The sequence below is a fragment of the Bos grunniens genome, chromosome 29 (genome assembly GCF_055505025.1).
Source record: "Bos grunniens cultivar Pamir isolate PY7600 chromosome 29, Bosgru_T2T1.0, whole genome shotgun sequence".
NCBI classification, from domain to species: domain Eukaryota; kingdom Metazoa; phylum Chordata; class Mammalia; order Artiodactyla; family Bovidae; genus Bos; species Bos grunniens.
In genome coordinates, this window is record NC_141193.1 from 45,508,123 (window position 1) to 45,527,010 (window position 18,888).

At 39.5% G+C, this 18,888-nt stretch overlaps 1 protein-coding gene across 11 annotated transcripts in view; it reads right to left on the reverse strand.

Moving 5' to 3' along the window:
- Positions 1-18,888, reverse strand: part of NOX4 (NADPH oxidase 4) — a 183,390-nt gene that overhangs the window by 42,634 nt on the left and 121,868 nt on the right. For 10 of the 11 annotated variants that reach the window (XR_015157409.1, XR_015157410.1, XM_086383221.1 and 7 more), the window contains one exon: positions 11,614-11,695. Coding sequence is in view for 8 of the 11 variants with exons in the window: in XM_086383221.1 (XP_086239347.1) it covers positions 11,614-11,695 (82 nt within the window). In the remaining 3 variants the exon portion in view is untranslated. Of the gene's footprint in view, positions 1-11,613; positions 11,696-18,888 lie in introns of those variants that run through there. The other variant, XR_015157412.1, reaches the window with a different exon arrangement.

Here is an 18,888-nt window from a genome sequence, read left to right on the forward strand (position 1 = left end):
CAAGGGTTTGCTCCCTGGTCTGGGAAGATTCCACACACTGTGAAGCAACGAGGCCCTGAGCCAGAGCACCGCAACTACGGAGCCCAGGCTCCAGGGCCCCTGCTTGGCAAGAAGACAGCGTCACCAAGAGGAGCCAGCGCACCGCAAGTGGAGCACAACCCCCGCTCCTACAACCGGAGAAAAGCCAGAGCAGCAACGAAGGCCCAGCACAACCACAAACAAACAGATGCACAAACTATTAAAAACAAACAAAAACCGGAAAACAACTGAAGCCTGAGGAGACGTCTGACAGCTGAGAATGCAGAATGAGGCAGAACAAAGAAAGCAAAGAACCCTCACAGGCACGAGAAGGAGACTCCAGGGTACTTCATCTCCCAGAAAGTGTTTACTTCCTCAGCCTGTTCAAGATTTCAGCTGCCTGACGTCCCAGCGACAGCTGATCTTGGCTCTGTCCTTGAACCAGTCTGACTGTAGTCTAGAATGAGTTCCTCTCACTCAACACTGAGGCATCCTTATTCCTGTCCATTTGTCTTGCATGAATAGAGTTCCTTGACTTATCAAATGTCTGAGTGGAGTCTTTACAATTGCAGCAGTGCCTCACTTCCTGTAGAATTTTTTTTTTTTTTGAGGTCCACGTGTTTTTGCAGTCTTGATGGCAATGTTTTTACTTGTGAATTCTTGCCCAAGGGCTGGGATCTACTATCTAGGGATAGCTTATGTCCAACAATGTGCTTACCTAGATTTAAAAATATTCAAGAATTAAGAATCCTTATTGCTGCATTCTAGAAATATCAATAACTTCAGATATGCAGATGACACCACCCTTATGGCAGAAAGTGAAGAGGAACTAAAAAGCCTCTTGATGAAAGTGAAAGAGGAGATGAAAAAGTTGGCTTAAAGCTCAACATTCAGAAAACGAAGACCATGGCATCTGGTCTCATCACCATGAGAAATAAATGGGGAAACAGTGGAAACAGTGTCAGACTTTATTTTGGGGGGCTCCAAAATCACTGCAGATGGTGATTGCAGCCATGAAATTAAAAGACGCTTACTCCTTGGAAGGAAAGTTATGACCAACCTAGATAGCATATTCAAAAGCAGAGACATTGCTTTGCCAACAAAGGTCCGTCTAGTCAAGGCTATGGTTTTTCCAGTGGTCATGTATGGATGTGAGAGTTGGACTGTGAAGAAAGCTGAGCACTGAAGAATTGATGGTTTTGAACTGTGGTGTTGGAGAAGACTCTTGAGAGTCCCTTGAACTGCAAGGAGATCCAAGCAGTCCATTCTAAAGGAGATCAGTCCTGGGTGTTCATTGGAAGGACTGATGCTAAAGCTGAAACTCCAATACTTTGGCCACCTGATGCGAAGAGTTGACTCATTGGAAAAGACTCTGATGCTGGGAGGGATTGGGGGCAGGAGGAGAAGGGGATGACAGAGGATGAGATGGCTGGATGGTATCACCGACTCCATGGACATGAGTTTGAGTAAACTCCAGGAGTTGGTGATGGAGAGGGAGGCCTGGCGTGCTGCGATTCATGGGGCTGCTGAGTGGGAAATGACTGAGCAACTGAACTGGACTGAACGTTCTAGCTAGAATATCACTTTTTTGTTTTTTTTACATCCTCTGCCAGTCAGGTGTTGTAATATCATTTCTATATAAAAGAAAAAAACTAAGTTTAAAGATGAAAAAATGAAAGACAATAATCCTTTAACATTATGGATATTATGAAGAATATTATGAATAGATGTGATATGGTCTTCCTTTTTAATCACTCTATAAACAGTTCTCATCACCCAGAACCAACATTGTTGGGCAAAGCAGGTCAGTTCTGGCAGGATCTAGACTGGAATGAAGACAATAAAGCAGACCATGGGGTAGAACCTCTTCCCTCTGCCCTGAGGTGAGGCATAGATTTGGGAAAAGGTAGAGTAGAGCTGGGAATGAGGATAGTGGGAATTCACATTTGAAAAAGGTCAGGTATTTTATGTCCTTTTATTGAACAAAGTTTTACAAAGTAGGATTACACTAAGTGCTGTGCATTCCTCAAAGCAACATTAGAAGGAAGTACTTAAGTATCTGTATCAATATCTCCATATAAATCTATCTATATATTAATAAACACCTACCCATCTAACCCGAGTTCCTGACACAGAGCTCCTAAAACTCGTGTACTTCTGGATACCAGGAGAATCTTTTATCCTAGAACCTCGTCTTTAACTCTAATTCTTGACACAGGGCTCCTAAGACCTTTGTAATTTCCTCAATGATAGGTGCATCTGACACAGAGTTCCTATGTCCTGGCTCTATTTCCTGCTTCTAGGAATGTCTCTGGTTCTCAGGAGACAACTCTTGGTAGCCTCCAGGATGTGGCTGGTCACCAGAAACACCAGGCCAGGATTAGAAACTTAAAACTTCCAGCTCCACCCCGCTATTCTCTGGAGAGTGGAGAGGAGCTGGGAGTGAAGTTACTAGCTGATCGTGCCTCTGTGACAACATCTCCACAAAGAGGGCTTTAGAGAGTGCCCAGCTTGGTGAACACATCTCCATGCCAAGGGGGGATGCATCCCAACTCTATGGGAGTAGAATCTCTATACTCAGGATGCTCCCAGACCTCACTCATTTGCTGCTTATATCCATCTGGCTTTTTCACCTGCTTTTTCATATCCTTTATTACACAATAAATCCATACATCTTTCCCTAAGTTCTGTGAGCAAAGGACCCCCAAGGAGGGGGTTATGGGAACCCTGATTTACAGCTAATTTGGGGAGAAGATGCAAGTAACCTGGGGACTTATTACTTGTGACTGGCATTTGAAATGGGGGTGAGCAATCTTACTGGACTGAGCCCTTAATCGGTGGGCTCTGCAACCAACTCTGGTTAGTGTCAGAAATGAATTGAATTGCCAGGCACCAGGCTGATATGGAAAAACTGGTTGGTGTGGGAAAAAGTCGCACACATCTGGTGTCAGAAGGATTGTGTGTGAGAATAAAGGAGAAACAGACTCTTTCCTACAGTGACAGTATTGTATGAGAAGGAGAGGGGAAAAGTCATGCTCAGAGAGACCTGCCACTTGTCATTAGTCAAAGGGACAGTAAGACAGGACGTGGTGCAAGAGAAAAAGCTTGAATTCCTTCCCTGAAGTCCTTCTTCCCTCACCTCCCTCACTCTTTCCATCTTCTTCCCACCTCTTCTTTGTATCCCAGTCTGCTGACTGTGCCTGCTCAATTCTCAGACATCTATCGGCTTTTCTCCATTACTATACGACACCACTGATCCTTTATCACCTCCCTACTGAATTTGAAATATCATCTCTCAACGAACCACCCACTTTCATGGTTCCATATGCTGTTATGCTCTTTGTTCAAGCCAAAAAGCCTCTTCATCTGGTTTCCATAGCACTTCTTGAGATTTCACTCAAAGGGAAAATTAAACTTTACATGAATTATCTAGACAGGAAAGTACTTTATCTTCTCTCATTGAATTTTGTGTACTTCTCTATCATTTATAGGACTTATTATATTGCTATCATTAATTTCTCCACTAAACTCTGATTCTGCTTTTCTCCCACTGGACTCCAGGTTCCTCAAAACTATTTACTACATCCTAATCACTTTTGTGTTTTCAGTAATTCTGAGTGCTTCTGATGCACGTAATTTTTCAATAAATATTTGAAGAATGGAGACATGAACTGTTGAATAAATGAGAGGCAGTATAACACAACTAGTTATAATTTGGGGGGCAGGCAGACCTGGGTTTGAGATCCAGCTTTGCTGTGTGACTTTGGGCAAATCACTTAACCCCTATAAGTTTTAGTCCCTTAAGCTGTAAACTCTGTATAATTGGGGAAATGATCCCACTTACCTCACAGGGGGATGGTAAAGATTAAATGAAATAATGCATATAAAACTCATAACACAATCTTGGCAAGTAGAAAGCATTAAATGTTGTTATTTTTATTATGAATGAGCATAACTTAGTTCAGGTGACAAAAATATTACAGATGTGCAGACTGAACAAAAATTACTCAAGAGGGAAAGAGGGTCTCTGGAAGAAGAGGAACTCAAAACTTCCTTTGGGAAGAAAAAGGAAGGCAACTTGGAGAATAGATGACATCCAGAAAGGTCATCTGAAGCTCTGCAATTTAGCTATATTACTCAATATCACCATTTTAAGCCATTTATAAGCAGCCCATTGGAAATGACATTGGGTTAGGAGATTGCTTTCATTGTCCAAATAATCAAAGTTGTCCTTTGGTGGCAAACCATGCCAAAAAGAAAGAGCTTTGAATTTTGTCATAAATAATATTCCCCTCTCTAAGCACTTATGACATTAAGCAATCCAGAGAATTTGATATTTATGAGAACCAAATAGAGATATGCAATATTTAATTCCTATTTTTTCACCATATTTTTATATATATTATGATTAAAGTTTCAGAGCCATTGAAATATGTTTTGCTAGCCTAACTGTCAAAATGGCTGCAGGTCATTTACGAATAAAATTCTGCCTAATGTCCTCAACCATTCTACATGCCCAGCTGCATTTGCAAGGATAAGAATATTTATAGCTATCCTCTATTCTAAATATATTATAAACCTAGATCCGTAAAGTTAATAACAGTGATGCCAGCTAAGAAATGTGCAACCAAACTTAAGCTTCATTATCTTCATTTCTTCCCTCTAAACTATGAATCAACATTTATTTTGAGTATGCATTCATTTCCTTCTTGTCACTCGTCTATGTCTGACACATCTATCCTACTCTGAGAATTTTCATGGTGCAATGTCTTCTCTGACATTCTGAAGAGAATGGATGTGTCTAGCTTTGGCAATGAGTCAAATTCGAGTTCAGGAACGTAAGAACGTGATCAATTAGCATTGTTATATTTTAGAACAATGGTCTCCAGCATCATTGTAGGTAATGTGTGTGTTTTTTTAAGTGACTTTCCCTTAGAAAACACATGTATACAGACATTTCAAGAACTAGTTAGTTCTCTCCATGATTTTTTTTTCTCTTAAATAAAGGACACCCTTTTCCATGTTTTATTATCCATTAGGTGTCTCTTGACAAGATGTTTAAATTACAGGGCCACTATACTCACTAGAGACCCATCCCCCCAATCCAAACTACACAGTCCCTTTATCAGTCTATATTAACCAATGCAAAGTGAGTCTCACTCAAAGTAGTCAGCTACATTATCCTCTGTAAATATCTCTCTGTGGCTCCACATAATATAAGGCAAGCAGGTACCTTCTTAACCCATATTTTAGCTCTTAAAACGTATCTCTCACTAATGGAGTCTATATGCAATGAGTCAGTAAAAGAATCAAAAAAATCATACTGTAAATAGGTATACTTCACTGTGAATAAAAGCAAGAAATACTAATGGTTTGATTAAACTTACAGCATTCGAGAAATTTTTCTTTGACACAAAATTACAAACTCCTTGATTTTAGTTATCTTCAATAATGAATAATGAGAGCATATTTGAGAGTGAGCATAAATGAGAGAACAAATGACAGTATTAAAAACCAAGAATAATGCAAAATTAGTTTAAATTAGGCCTAGACATACACAGATTCCCTGCCCACTTGTATTTACTAACTGGCTCTTACCACAACTTTCTCATCTTCTACCCCAACATTCTTCATACTTTTTAAAAAGTCTTTATTACATTTCTTTCAATTTTGCTTCTGCTTTACATTTAGGTTTTTTGGCCACGAAGCACGTAGGATCTTAGTTCCCCAAACAGGGATCAAACCTGCACCCACCGCGTTGGAAGGTGAATTCTTAACCACTGGACCGCTAGGGAAGTCCACATCCCACCTCCTTTACATGGGTATTGCTCACATGTCCAGAGTTTTCGTTCCTATGCCCTTGTCTGGACCAACTCTAAACACCCTAGGACAGCACAAACTGAATCATATTGTTCCTTCTGTGTCCTCCAGCACTTGCTAGGATTCGGCCAAAGGAGACATTAAATCTGATCACCTATGGGAAGATGAAAATGCTTAATATTCTGTAACTTAAAATAAATGAATTGTATTTAATACAAATTTTTATATGTTTATTATTCAGGTGCAGAAACCTCTTATTAGCAGGTTTTCATTGATAGTTCAGAAAAAAGAAACTCATAAAGACATTAAGTGGTCAGCTAAGCAGTATCTCAACTGGAATTCCATCACCTCCACTAGCTTTGTTTGTAGAGACGCTTCCTAAAGCCCATTTGACTTTGCATTCCAGGATGTCTGGCTCTAGGTGAATAATCACACTATCTGGGTCATGAAGATTTTTTTTTGTATAGTTCTTCTGTGTATTCTCGCCACCTCTTCTTAATATCTTCTGTTTTTATTAGGTCCATACCATTTCTGTCCTTTATTGTGCCCATCTTTGTATGAAATGTTCCCTTGGGATCTCTAATTTTCTTGAAGAGATCTCTAGTCTTTCCCATTATATTGTTTTCCTCTATTTCTTTCCACTGATCACTGAGGAAGGTTTTCTTATCTCTCCTTGTTATTCTTTGGAACTCTGCATTCAAATGGATATATCTTTCCTTTTCTCCTTTGCCTTTTGCTTCTCTTCTTTCCTCAGCTATTTGTAAGACCTCCTCAGACAACCATTTTGCCTTTTTGCATTTCATTTTCTTAGGGATGGTCTTGATCCCTGACTCCTGTACAATGTCACAAACCTCCACCCATAGTTCTTCAGGCACTCTGTCTACCAGATCTAATCCCTTAAATCTATTTGTTACTTCCAAGGTTTAATAGGAAGGGATTTGATTTAGGTTATAACTGAACGGTCTACTGGTTTTCCCTACTTTCTTCAATTTAAGTCTGAAATTGGCAATAAGGAATTCATGATCTGAGCCACAGTCAGCTCCTGGTCTTCTTTTTGCTGACTGTATAAAGCTTCTGAATCTTTGACTGCAAATAATATAATCAATCTGATTTCAGTATTGACCATCTGGTGATGCCCATGTGAAGATGTCTCTTGTGTTGTTGGAAAGAGAGTGTTTGCTATGATCAGTGCGTTCTCTTGGCAAAACTCTGTTAGCCTTTGACCTGCTTTGTTTTGTATTCCAAGGACAAATTTGCCTGTTACTCCAGGTATCTCTTGACTTCTTACTTTTGCATTCCAGTCCCCTACAATGAAAAGGACATCTTTTTGGGGTGTTAATTCCAGAAGGTCTTGTAGGTCTTCATAGAACCATTCAACTTCAGCTTCTTCAGCATTACTGTTGGGGCACAGACGTGGATTATGGTGATATTGTTGGGAAGATCCCCCGGAGAAGGGAAAGGCTACCACTCCAGTACTGTGGCCTAGAGAATTTCATGGGCTGTATATAGTCCATGGGGCGCAAAGAGTTGGACACAAGTGAGCGAATTTCACTTTCACTTTCACTGTGATATTGAATGGTTTGCCTTGGAAATGAACAGAGATCATCCTGTCATTTTTGAGATTGCATCCAACTACTGCATTTTGGACTCTTTTGTTGACTATGATGGCTACTTCACAAAGCTAGTGGAGGTGATGGAATTCCAGTGGAGCTATTTCAAATCCTAAAACATGATGCTGTGAAAGTGCTGCACTCAATATGCCAGCAAATCTGGAAGAATCAGCAGTGGCCACAGGACTGGAAAAGGTCAATTTTCATTCCAATCCCAAACAAAGGCAATGCCAAAGAATGCTCAAACTACCGCACAATTGCACTCATCTCACACGCAAGTAAAGTATGCTCAAAATTCTCCAAGTCAGGCTTCAACAATATGTGAACCATGAACTTCCAGATGTTCTAGTTGGTTTTAGAAAAGGCAGAGAAACCAGAGATCAAATTGCCAACATCCGTTGGATCATAGAAAAAGCAAGAGAGTTCCAGAAAAATATCTGTTTCTGCTTTATTGACTATGCCAAAGCCTTTGACTGTGTGGGTCACAACAAACTGTGGAAAATTCTGAAAGAGATGGGAATACCAGACCACTTGACCTGCCTCCTGAGAAATCTGTATGCAGGTCAAGAAGCAACAGTTAAAACTGGACATGGAAGAACAGACTGGTTCCAAATCTGGAAAGGAGTACATCAGAGCTGTATATTGTCACCCTGCTTATTTAACTTATATGCAGAATCCATCATGAGAAGCTCTGGGCTGGATGAAGCACAAGCTGGAATCAAGATTGCTGGGAGAAATATCAATAACCTCAGATATGCAGATGACACCATCCTTATGGAAGAAAGCGAAGAAGAACTAAACAGCCACTTGATGAAAGTGAAAGAGGAGAGTGAAAAAGTTGGCTTAAACTCAACTTTCAGAAAACTAAGATCATGGCATCTGGTCCCATCACTGCATGGCAAGTAGATGGGGAAACAATGGAAACAGTGACAGACTTTTTTTGGGGGGGCTCCAAAATCACTGCAGATGGTGACTGCAGCCATGAGACTGAAAGATGCTTGCTCCTTGGAAGAAAAGGTATGACCAAACTAGACAGCATATTAAAAAGCAGAGATATTATTTTGCTGACAAAGGTAGTTTAGTCAAACCTATGGTTTTTCCACTAGTTGGACTATAAAAAAAGCTGAGCACTGAAGAACTGATGCTTTTGAACTTGGTGTTGGAGAAGACTCTTGAGAGTCCCTTGGACTGCAAAGATATCCAACCAGTCCATCCGAAAGGAAATCAGTCCTGAATATTCATTGGAAGGACTGATGTTGAAGCTAAAACTCCAATAATTTGGCCACCTGATGCAAAGAAGTGACTCATTGGAAAAGACCCTGACGTTGGGAAAGATTGAAGGCGGGAAGAGAGGGGGACAACAGAGGAGGAGATGGTTGGTTGCAATCACCGACTCGTTGGACATGAGTTTGTAGGACCCGAGAGTTGGTGATGGGCAGGAAGTCTGGCATGCTGCAGTCCACTGGGTTGCAAAGAGTCGGACATGTCTGAACTACTGAACTGAACTGAAGAAGTACCTCACATCAGCATCTAGCAGTAATTTAGAAATCCTGACCAAATTGTACTTCTCTAAATATTAATGAGGCTGGGTTGATGAAAGCATCTTGACATCAAAGCTATCCTGGAAAACAAATGAACAATCTATTTCCTACAGTATTTGAAAACATATAAATCTAGGTAATTTTATATGCAATTTTAAACAACTGCAGCTAATTTGCAGTATTTACTATGTGTCAAGCTCAGTTCAAAATATTTTTTCATTACTTCATTTGATCTTTGTACCATGCTTGAATGGTAAATATGTTTATGTTCCTCCTTTCACATAGGTGGAACTGAGGCACAGAGATACAGGTCACCCAGGCCACCAAGTTGGCAGGTAAAGCACTCTGAGTCTGCATGCTTAAATGCTGTAATATGGTGTGTGTGGCATCAATGGATGATTTTATTCTTTTAATCTACAGATTTCACAAAGAATATCTACTCCAAGGGTGAGACACTGATAAAGGACTGTCTCATGATGTCTGTTAAACAGTAGCCTGGATCACATCACTGTCAGAAAAGTAATCTAAGAACAAGCAAGATGCACGTAAAATGATACAGCTGAGGACACCTACGGAAACAGCTGCAGTCAGATTACCCGCTGAGAACACACTGTGAGCCCCCTCTTTAAACAATGGCATCAGGCAGACAGTAAGCCTAAGAGGCAGCAAAACAAGCATCACTGGTCTTTGCAAATGGTAGCTGTGGGCAAAAATAGGGATGGACGTGCGTGGACCTCCTTGAGTGCCTCCATGCTCCCTGCCAACATGAACATGAAGAGAAGTGTGCCCATGCAAGGTCTGTCCAGGCACATGTATGTCCTGTGGGCACTGGGAGGAGACTGGAAGATTATTCCTAGAGATTAAACCTGACTTAATATCTGAAACAATGAAGCGGTAATTCAGATTCTACATTTATTTTGTGATCAGAATTAAGTAAATATCATCATAGCTAAGCAAATGGGGAAAAATTATCCTAAAGGTAAAGTTCAGTAAATTCTTGAATAAACTGCTAAGCTGATCAAAGAATGAATCACTTAGCATCATTATGCTGCTGCTGCTGCTGCTGCTAAGTTGCTTCAGTCATGTCCAACTCTGTGCGACCCCATAGACGGCAGCCAACCAGGCTCCCGCTTCCCTGGGATTCTCAAGGCAAGAACACTGGAGTGGGTTGCCATTTCCTTCTCCAATGCATGAAAGTGAAAAGTGAAAGTGAAGTTGCTCAGTCGTGTCCGACTTTTGATTAAATATGTGTAAACCAAGCTCTAATTCTTTAACATGGTGACTTTTTTTTTTTAGTTCAGATAATAGTTTATTGATTCTCAGCCTATTGCATACTAGCTAGTAAAGACAGTCAGATTATTCAAAAAGTAGAGGGTACTTCAAGCTTCTGCAGGAAGGATCAAGATGCCAGCACACATCAGCTTTTAGGGAGAATACAAAATAAAAACCTGGTACTTCTTTATTCTCTGGGAAAATGAGGCACATTAAGAAAGTCTGGCCCATTTAAGAAAGAATTATGAAGATGGCAAAGAATATATAAAAAATTTTAAAATCATATCTAGCATGTTTCATTTTAAAAACCACTTCAGTTCAGTTCAGTTCAGTCGCTCAGTCGTGTCCAACTCTTTGCGATCCCATGAACCACAGCACACCAGGCCTCCCTGTCCATCACCATCTCCCGGAGTTCACTCAAACTCGTCCATCGAGTCAGTGATGCCATCCAGCCATCTCATCCTCTGTCGTCCCCTTCTCCTCCTGCCCCCAATCCCTCCCTGCATCAGAGTCTTTACCAATTAGTCAACTCTTCGCACGAGGTGGCCAAAGTATTGGAGTTTAAGCTTTAGCATCATTCCTTCCAAAGAACACCCAGGGCTGATCTCCTTTAGAATGGACTGGTTGGATCTCCTTGCAGACCAAGGGACTCTCAAGAGTCTTCTCCAACACCACAGTTCAGAAGCATTAATTCTTCGGCACTCAGCTTTCTTCACTGCCCAACTCTCACATCCATACATGACCACTGGAAATACCATAGCCTTGACTAGATGGACCTTTATTGGCAAAGTATTGTCTCTGCTTTTCAATATGCTATCTAGGTTGGTCATAATTTTTCTTCCAAGAAGTAAGCGTGTTTTAATTTCATGGCTGCAGTCACCATCTGCAGTGATTTTGGAGCTCCCAAAAATAAAAACCACTTATTAAATATAAATAAATCATTACATTAATGGATAGAAAACAGGAAACTGATGAGGGACTATCCACAAAGGACTTGACTCTGTTGATGCAGAAATAAGATGAGGGATCATTCACAAACTATCTGACTCTGTTGATACAGCATCAAGCAAAAAGAAACACAACCAGACACTGATGCAGATACCTTGTGCCTTGCACTTGGCAACAGCTCCCAACCACAGCTGGGATACATGGGCAGCAAGCTTTTTTCTCTGACCCACCTGTGAAGAACTTGAGCCATTACAGTGCTGGAGAATGCCCTAGTTAGTTAGGTTAGGTTATTCAGGCTTTTTCAGAAATCCTAAAAAAGGAAACATTTTGTTTTTGCCCTCCCAAAGCTTGACCATCATTATACCCATTCCCTTACTGGTATCTAGGGAGCTCTTATTGCTTACTTGGGATAATTTCTAGATTGAATGAAGGGCAGAATCTCGGAGTCTTGACTAGATGGAGGAAGTAGTAAGTCTCGAAATCGTTCTGTCAAAAGAAAAATAAACAAGTTATGAAAAAATCATAAAATAATTTCAAAATAAAATTACTTCCTATTCTTTAAATTTGCCATTCTGATTTCATTTCTTGTACTAGAAATTTACTTATCATTTTATGTATTAAAATAGGTCTTTATTTCACTTTAATGACATAACAACTATGCATATAAATATAGCAAGTATTCATTAGTATAAACTAATACTAAAATTTTATAATTGAAAGGTTAGAGGAAACATATGACCAATAAATACACAAAAAGATGTACAAATTCATTAATTAGTAACCTGGGATATGAGAATTAAACCACATACTGTAAGAAAGCATTCACATTATGTGGCATTCAACTGATAGGAATTAATCTCATGGACCAAATGTTAGGACTGTATCAACATAAACTCATATATTTTGGGTAGAAATGCAAGTTGATGCAATAGTTTTGGAAAACAAATTGGTATTATCTTTTAAGCTTAAATTTTGCATAACCTATTCGCCTGGTATATATTCTGCAGAAACTTTCAAATATGTCTCAGACAGCAAGAAAAAGAACATTCTTGGTAGCTCTGTTCAGAACACCATAAATGGAAACAACTCAATTGTCTACGAAGAGGAAAAAGGATAATTTGTAGCATATTCACACAATGGAATATTCTTTGAAGTACGACAATGAATTCAGTTACAAATAAAAACACAGTAAATCATATTAGTAGGATCTTGAGTGAAAACTAATATAAGCAGATTACACATCAGTTCAGTTCAGTTCAGTTCAGTCGCTCAGTCGTGTCTGACTCTCTGCGACCCCATGAATTGCAGCACGGCAGGCCTCCCTGATCATCACCAACTCCCGGAGTTCACCCAAACTCAGGTCCATCGAGTCGGTGATGCCATCCAGCCATCTCATCCTCTGTCGTCCCCTTCTCTTCCTGCCCCCAATCCTTCCCAGCATCAGAGTCTTTTTCCAATGAGTCAACTCTTCACATGAGGTGGCCAAAGTACTGGAGTTTCAGCTTTAGCATCAGTCCTTCAAAGAACACCCAGGACTGATCTCCTTTAGGATGGACTGGTTGGATCTCCTTGCAGTCCAAGGAACTCTCAAGAGTCTTCTCCAACACCACAGTTCAAAAGCATCAATTCTTTCATGCTCAGCATTCTTCACAGTCCAACTCTCACATCCATACATGACCACTGGAAAAACCATAGCCTTGACTAGATGTACCTTTGTTGGCAAAGTAATGTCTCTGCTTTTGAATATGCTGTCTAGGTTGGTCATAACTTTCCTTCCAAGGAGTAAGCGTCTTTTAATTTCATGGCTGCAGTCACCATCTGCGGTGATTTTGGAGCCCCCCAAAATAAAGTCTGAACACTGTTTCCACTGTTTCCCCATCTATTTCCCATGAAGGGACCGGATGCCATGATCTTCGTTTTCTGAGTGTTGAGCTTTAAGCCAACTTTTTCATCTCCTCTTTCACTGTCATCAAGAGGCTTTTTAATTACACATAGAAGAATATTATTTTTTTGAGTTAAAATAACTAAACAATGTGTTGTTTGGGTATGTTACCCAACACAGCAAACCTGGCAAATCTGGGCAAAAAGGTATATAATATATACAATTTGGGATAATGATTACATTTTAGGAGGAGTAAGGGGAAGAAATAAGAGAAAGCAAAAAGGTAAGTGTATGCAATTGTTAATAATGCCATATGTATTTGTTATAGCATCATAAATCAGTGATTGAATGAATGAGAGCCAGGAATTATCCAATGATGACACTGGGTCATGAACCAAGAATGTGATTAATATAGTTTTGTGCTCATGAATTCATAATAAAGGAAAGAGGGAGAGAGGGAGGAAAAGAAAGAGAAGAGAACAAGACAAGTAGAGAAAGTACGACAGGAAACAGAAAAGAAGAGAAGGAAATAAAAGAGTGCAGAGAAAAGAAGATTCTTCAGTTCCATCTTAAACAGTTACAACAAAAAGCTATCTGTATGATAGAGTAACCTATCACTCTAATACTGATCCCAAATTTCTAGGATTAGATGGTCATTATCTCCAGAGTCATCCCTAGGGAAGGCTTCCTTGACCCCTCCTCTTTCTTTCTCTCTTTCTGCCAAATCTGGAATAGATGGCCCTACTGGGTACTCATAGGACACTCTGTGCTTACATGCTCATGGAATCTATCACATTACATTTTTATTAGTATGTATATTTGTCTATCCACCCTTGAAATTAAAAGACACTTCCTCTGGAAGAAAAGCTATGACCAACCTAGACAGCATATTAAAAAGCAGAGACATTTCTTTGCCAACAAATGTTCGTCTAGTCAAAGCTATGATTTTTCCAATAGTCATGTATGGATGTGAGAGTTGGACCATAAAGAAAGCTGAGTGGCTAAGAATTGATGCTTTTGAACTGTGGTGTTGGAGAAGACTCTTGAGAGTCCCTTGGTCTGCAAGAAAATCAAACCAGTCAATTATAAAGGGAATCAGTCCTGAATATTCATTGGAAGGACGCATGCTGAAGCTGAAACTCCAATGCTTTGGCCACCTGATGCGAAGAACTGACTCATTTGAAAAGACCCTGATGCTGGGAAAGATTGAAGGCAGGAGGAGAAGGGGATGACAAAGAAAGAGATGGTTGGATTGTGTCACCGACTCGATGGACATGAGTTTGAGCAAGGTCCAGGAGCTGGTGATGGACTGGAAAGCCTGGCGTGCTGCAGTCCATGGGGTTGCAAAGAGTTAGACACGAGTGAGCGACTGAGGTGACTGATTGATCACCCCCCTCCTAGTACATGGGTATTGTACCACCAGGATACAGAACATTACTTAATATATATTAAGTTGCTGGATATATATTAGTTGGAAGGCTATTTCCAATTTCCATTTTTACTGGATACATGAAATTGTTTGTTCATGTTAATCATAATGTTTTTTAGAAGAGCTCCATTGGTCATCATCGATCAACCATAAAAAGCCAGGGGACCTGTCCCCTAGCCTTGACAGAGTCACATCATCAGGCTGAGACAGTACAAAGCTGAAACTCCACACTGTAGTAAATCCATCACTAACTGAAGGTGAGTGATTTCAACAAAGTGCTTAAAATCGACAATTGATGACAGTCAATGTTTCCAGGCTACTGAATAACAAGATGGTAAACATTTGTGAGCAATGAATAAACATTTGTAAACATCATGAGCAGTGGTTACCAAGTATGGCTGAGAAGCAGGATGTGGATTATATCTTCATATTTATTAAAATATATGGACTCAGATATGGCTTCTACTCTGCATTTTGTTTCCATTGCTCTGACAATTCTTATAATACACTTGGGGAGGAGCTAAGAAAATTCAAACAGAGGCGGCTGTAACTCTATAGACCACAGATCCAAGAAAGCATACTTTATTTTTCTCCTGCAGGTACACTTACTCTTTGAATTTATAGTTTTTAAAATCAAATTCTATCATTAACTGATATATACATCTTTATCAACAAAAGCAGTGTTTATTTCAATGAAATGACTACTAAATTTTTCTGATGACATGACCCTTGCTTTTCAGACTACTACCCAATTTATGTAGCATCCCACTTAATGAATGATTTGCAGTGTTTTTTGCCCTCCAATTATGCCTTTTCTAAAATAGGTCTTGCAAAATAAAACCAAAACCCAACAGCAGACATGAACTTTACACATCAAGTGAAGAATTGTTCAATCAAACAACAATATTAAGTATGACATATTCTTGGGTGCTAAAAATTAATATAAGTTAAAGTTTACTGAGTGATTCCCCAGCTGATTTAAATGCAAAGAAAAAACATAATTAATACAAAACAAGCATAATATAATACAGCTATAGATTATCCTTGTTTACATGAGCACAAAGCCCATTTGATTATAAATCTGGAAGAACATGTCTGGAGATGACATTATATTAATAGAATGAAAAAAACAAAAACCCACCACCCTAGATATACAACAAAAGTAGCATATAAGAGATCATTTATAAAGCTATCCCAATTATGGAGTCTATAGTTAATATTCCTATATCTGAAGCATCGTTTAATCTGAGTATCATAAATGTAAAGGATATCAAATGAACATGCAGACCCTTGAGTACTTAGGTCAAAAAAATTCACATACACACAAATAGAAAATATACACAGTACCTGAAAATTATCCTTTTAAAACTTCTATTTTTATCACTATATGTATAAATTCTAAATGTGAATAAACAACTTTTTCCCATAAAAGTATGGTGACAATTTTTCTTTATGAGAATAAAAATAAATGATAGTTGTCCTCAGAAAAGTCCAAGTATATGAAAAATTGTTTCTAATGCTTACACTGATGCTTCTTTAGTCTCCTAGATTTCAACTGTTCAATTAGTATTCCATCATTTATCTAATGCTAAGGAAAAGACAAAAATAAACTGATGTTGCCTTGCTTAAATAGCAAAAATTTTAAAATAATACTTCTTCCCTTGGAGCAAAATATCATACCAGCTGAACTACTTTCTCAGTAGGCCCAGAGTCTATTTCTTAAGAAAATGGCAATTATCCAAAAACTAGAGCTTAGTTCCTTCACAGGGCTTCTTAGAACAATTTCATTAAAGCCACTGAAAAGAACTGGAGGATTTTCTGCAAAGTGGTATTTTGATGAGCTGACTAATGATGTGATAATGTCTGACCATGATTTTCTACCAGTGGGGGACATATCTTAATTAACAAAGCTTTCGTAGCCTTTCACCCACTCTTTCTTTCTCTCATTCAATCAACAAAGGAATTCTGAGGAGACCAGGCTTGGAAGACAGGCTGCACACAGCTACAGTAATTTGGGTTCCCTGGACGACCAATCGTGAGACAATGTACATATTTACTCGTAAACAAAGACGAGAAAAAATAATCTTTCCAATTCTGATTTCAATTTTTTTGTACACTTACTGTGACTCAAATTCTTCATTTTCCTTTTGGTGGAAAATAAGCAATCTGCAATCCTCCCCAACGTGCAAAGAGGAACAAATGTGACAAAATTTTGCACGACAACAAAACAGTATGCAAATATATCCCTGGAATCAGGGGAAAAAAAAGAAAAAGTCTTCTCCCTATCACTGCAAAAAACAAAAATAAAGGAAAAAAAAAAGAAAAAAACAGAGTCAGCTGGTAGTCACCAGCTCTCAGTTACATCCGAGTCAGCTCCAGGTACAAAGGAAATGCTTTTTACAAGACGCTCGGAGCCAAGAAGGCTGCGGTGGCTGAGCTGTACACAGGCAACTCTGATGGGTAGTATTCACTGCAGACCTTCCCACCACTCTGGCTGAGAGTTTGTAGAGACTACATGGTGTTCGGTTTCTTTCTCCACCCAATCCCACCCGTCTTCTTTCTTTCACAGGTGTTGATCCCTAATAAGCATGTTACTTCACAAATTGCTTCTCCAAGTCTGTTCCTGGTGAACCCAACCTGCACCAGGTGGGCTTGACAGTCTTCCACGTTGTACACAGTGTTAGTTGCTCAGCTGTGTCTGACTCTTTCCAACTCCAGGGACGGTAGCCCTCCAGGCTGCTCTGTCCATGGAATTCTCCAAGCAAGAGTACTGGAGTGGGTTGCCATTCCTTTCTCTGGGGTATCTCCCTGACCCAGGGATGGAACCAGCATCTCCTGCATTTCCCGCATTGCAGGTGGATTGTTTACTTCTGAGCCACCAAGGAAGTCCCTTGTACTTAGAGCCTCTGCCATGCTCTTGGCTACTACTGGGTGAGATGGATGTATGTACAGCTACGTCAAAGTAAGTCATTTCCTTTCCAGAGGTAATGAAACTAATGCAAACTTCATTGCAATACAGGTGCTCATTGTTAAGAAGAAATGCTGTCAGATATGCCCTCAAACACACATATCCTGTGACAAGTGATACCAAGTAATCTGATGGTGGGAGAAATAAACAAGTGGCCTATCAGGTCACATGGTATACTAGCCAGTTGCACCATGCCCCATGCTGTAGTCCCTAAGATGCACATAACCATCAAGCGTTCACGTGCCAGTGGGAAATGAAGAAAATTATAATTAGATTGATACGAAAAAGGTATAGGAAATAGAAATTAAACACTCTAATATAGACAGTAGCCGGAACACTTTTTTTTAAAGATTTTTTTCATGTGGACCAGTTTTTAAGGCTTTATTGAAATTGTTACAATATTGCTTCTGTTTTATATTCATCTTTTGGCCGTGAGGCATGTGCTAGGTTAGGTCGGCTCCCTGACCAGGGATTGAACCCACAACCCCTGCACTGGAAGATGAAGTCTTAAGCACTGGATCACCAGGGAAGTCTCTGAACACTCTTACAGAGTGGTTTTGTCCTTTATCATGAAACGTAGCAACTCACGTGGTTTTGTCCTTTATCATGAAACGTAGCAACTCAGAGTGGTTTTGTCCTTTATCATGAAACGTAGCAACTCAGAGTGGTTTTGTCCTTTATCATGAAACGTAGCAACTCAGAGTGGTTTTGTCCTTTATCATGAAACGTAGCAACTCACGTTTCATGATAAAGGACAAAACCACTCTGTAAGAGTGTTCAGGGACTTCCCTGGTGATCTTCATTTCAACAGTAATAAGCTAAGAAAAGATAATGATTAATTTAAAAGTATATATTAAATTTTTTTTTCAAGAAAGTTGGCGATGAACATGTAACTAGAACAAAACGTTTATATTTTACTATCCATCCTGAAAGCCATAATGATTTCACTGAATACATGAAAACACTCAAGTTTCTGGATGAATCAACATCTAATTCTGAAGTTATTTATTATTTGTGTCCAATGATAATTTAACACAGAAATATGCAGAAAATACAGTAGGTGATCAGTGTCAAGAAAAAAAAGTGACTTTATAATAACTGGGATCCAGGTGGTCTGGTCTTTGTGCACTGTGTCAAGCTATTCATCAACAGATAATAAGGCTATTCTAGTTATACAGAATTGCTCAAAAACTAACCATGAATCCATGAGGTGAAGAAGACTGAGAAGGTGCATTCTGAGTGTCCCCAAACATTGTACATCCTTCTACTGTCTATCGCATTCTCTACTGTAAGGCAAAGTTTATCTCCCGAGAGTCCCTAGCTTGCATTCTCCTATTAGGAAGACTAGGTACTTGTTTCACTTCCCCCAGACTCTCCTATCTTTCCTTTTCTACACTCAA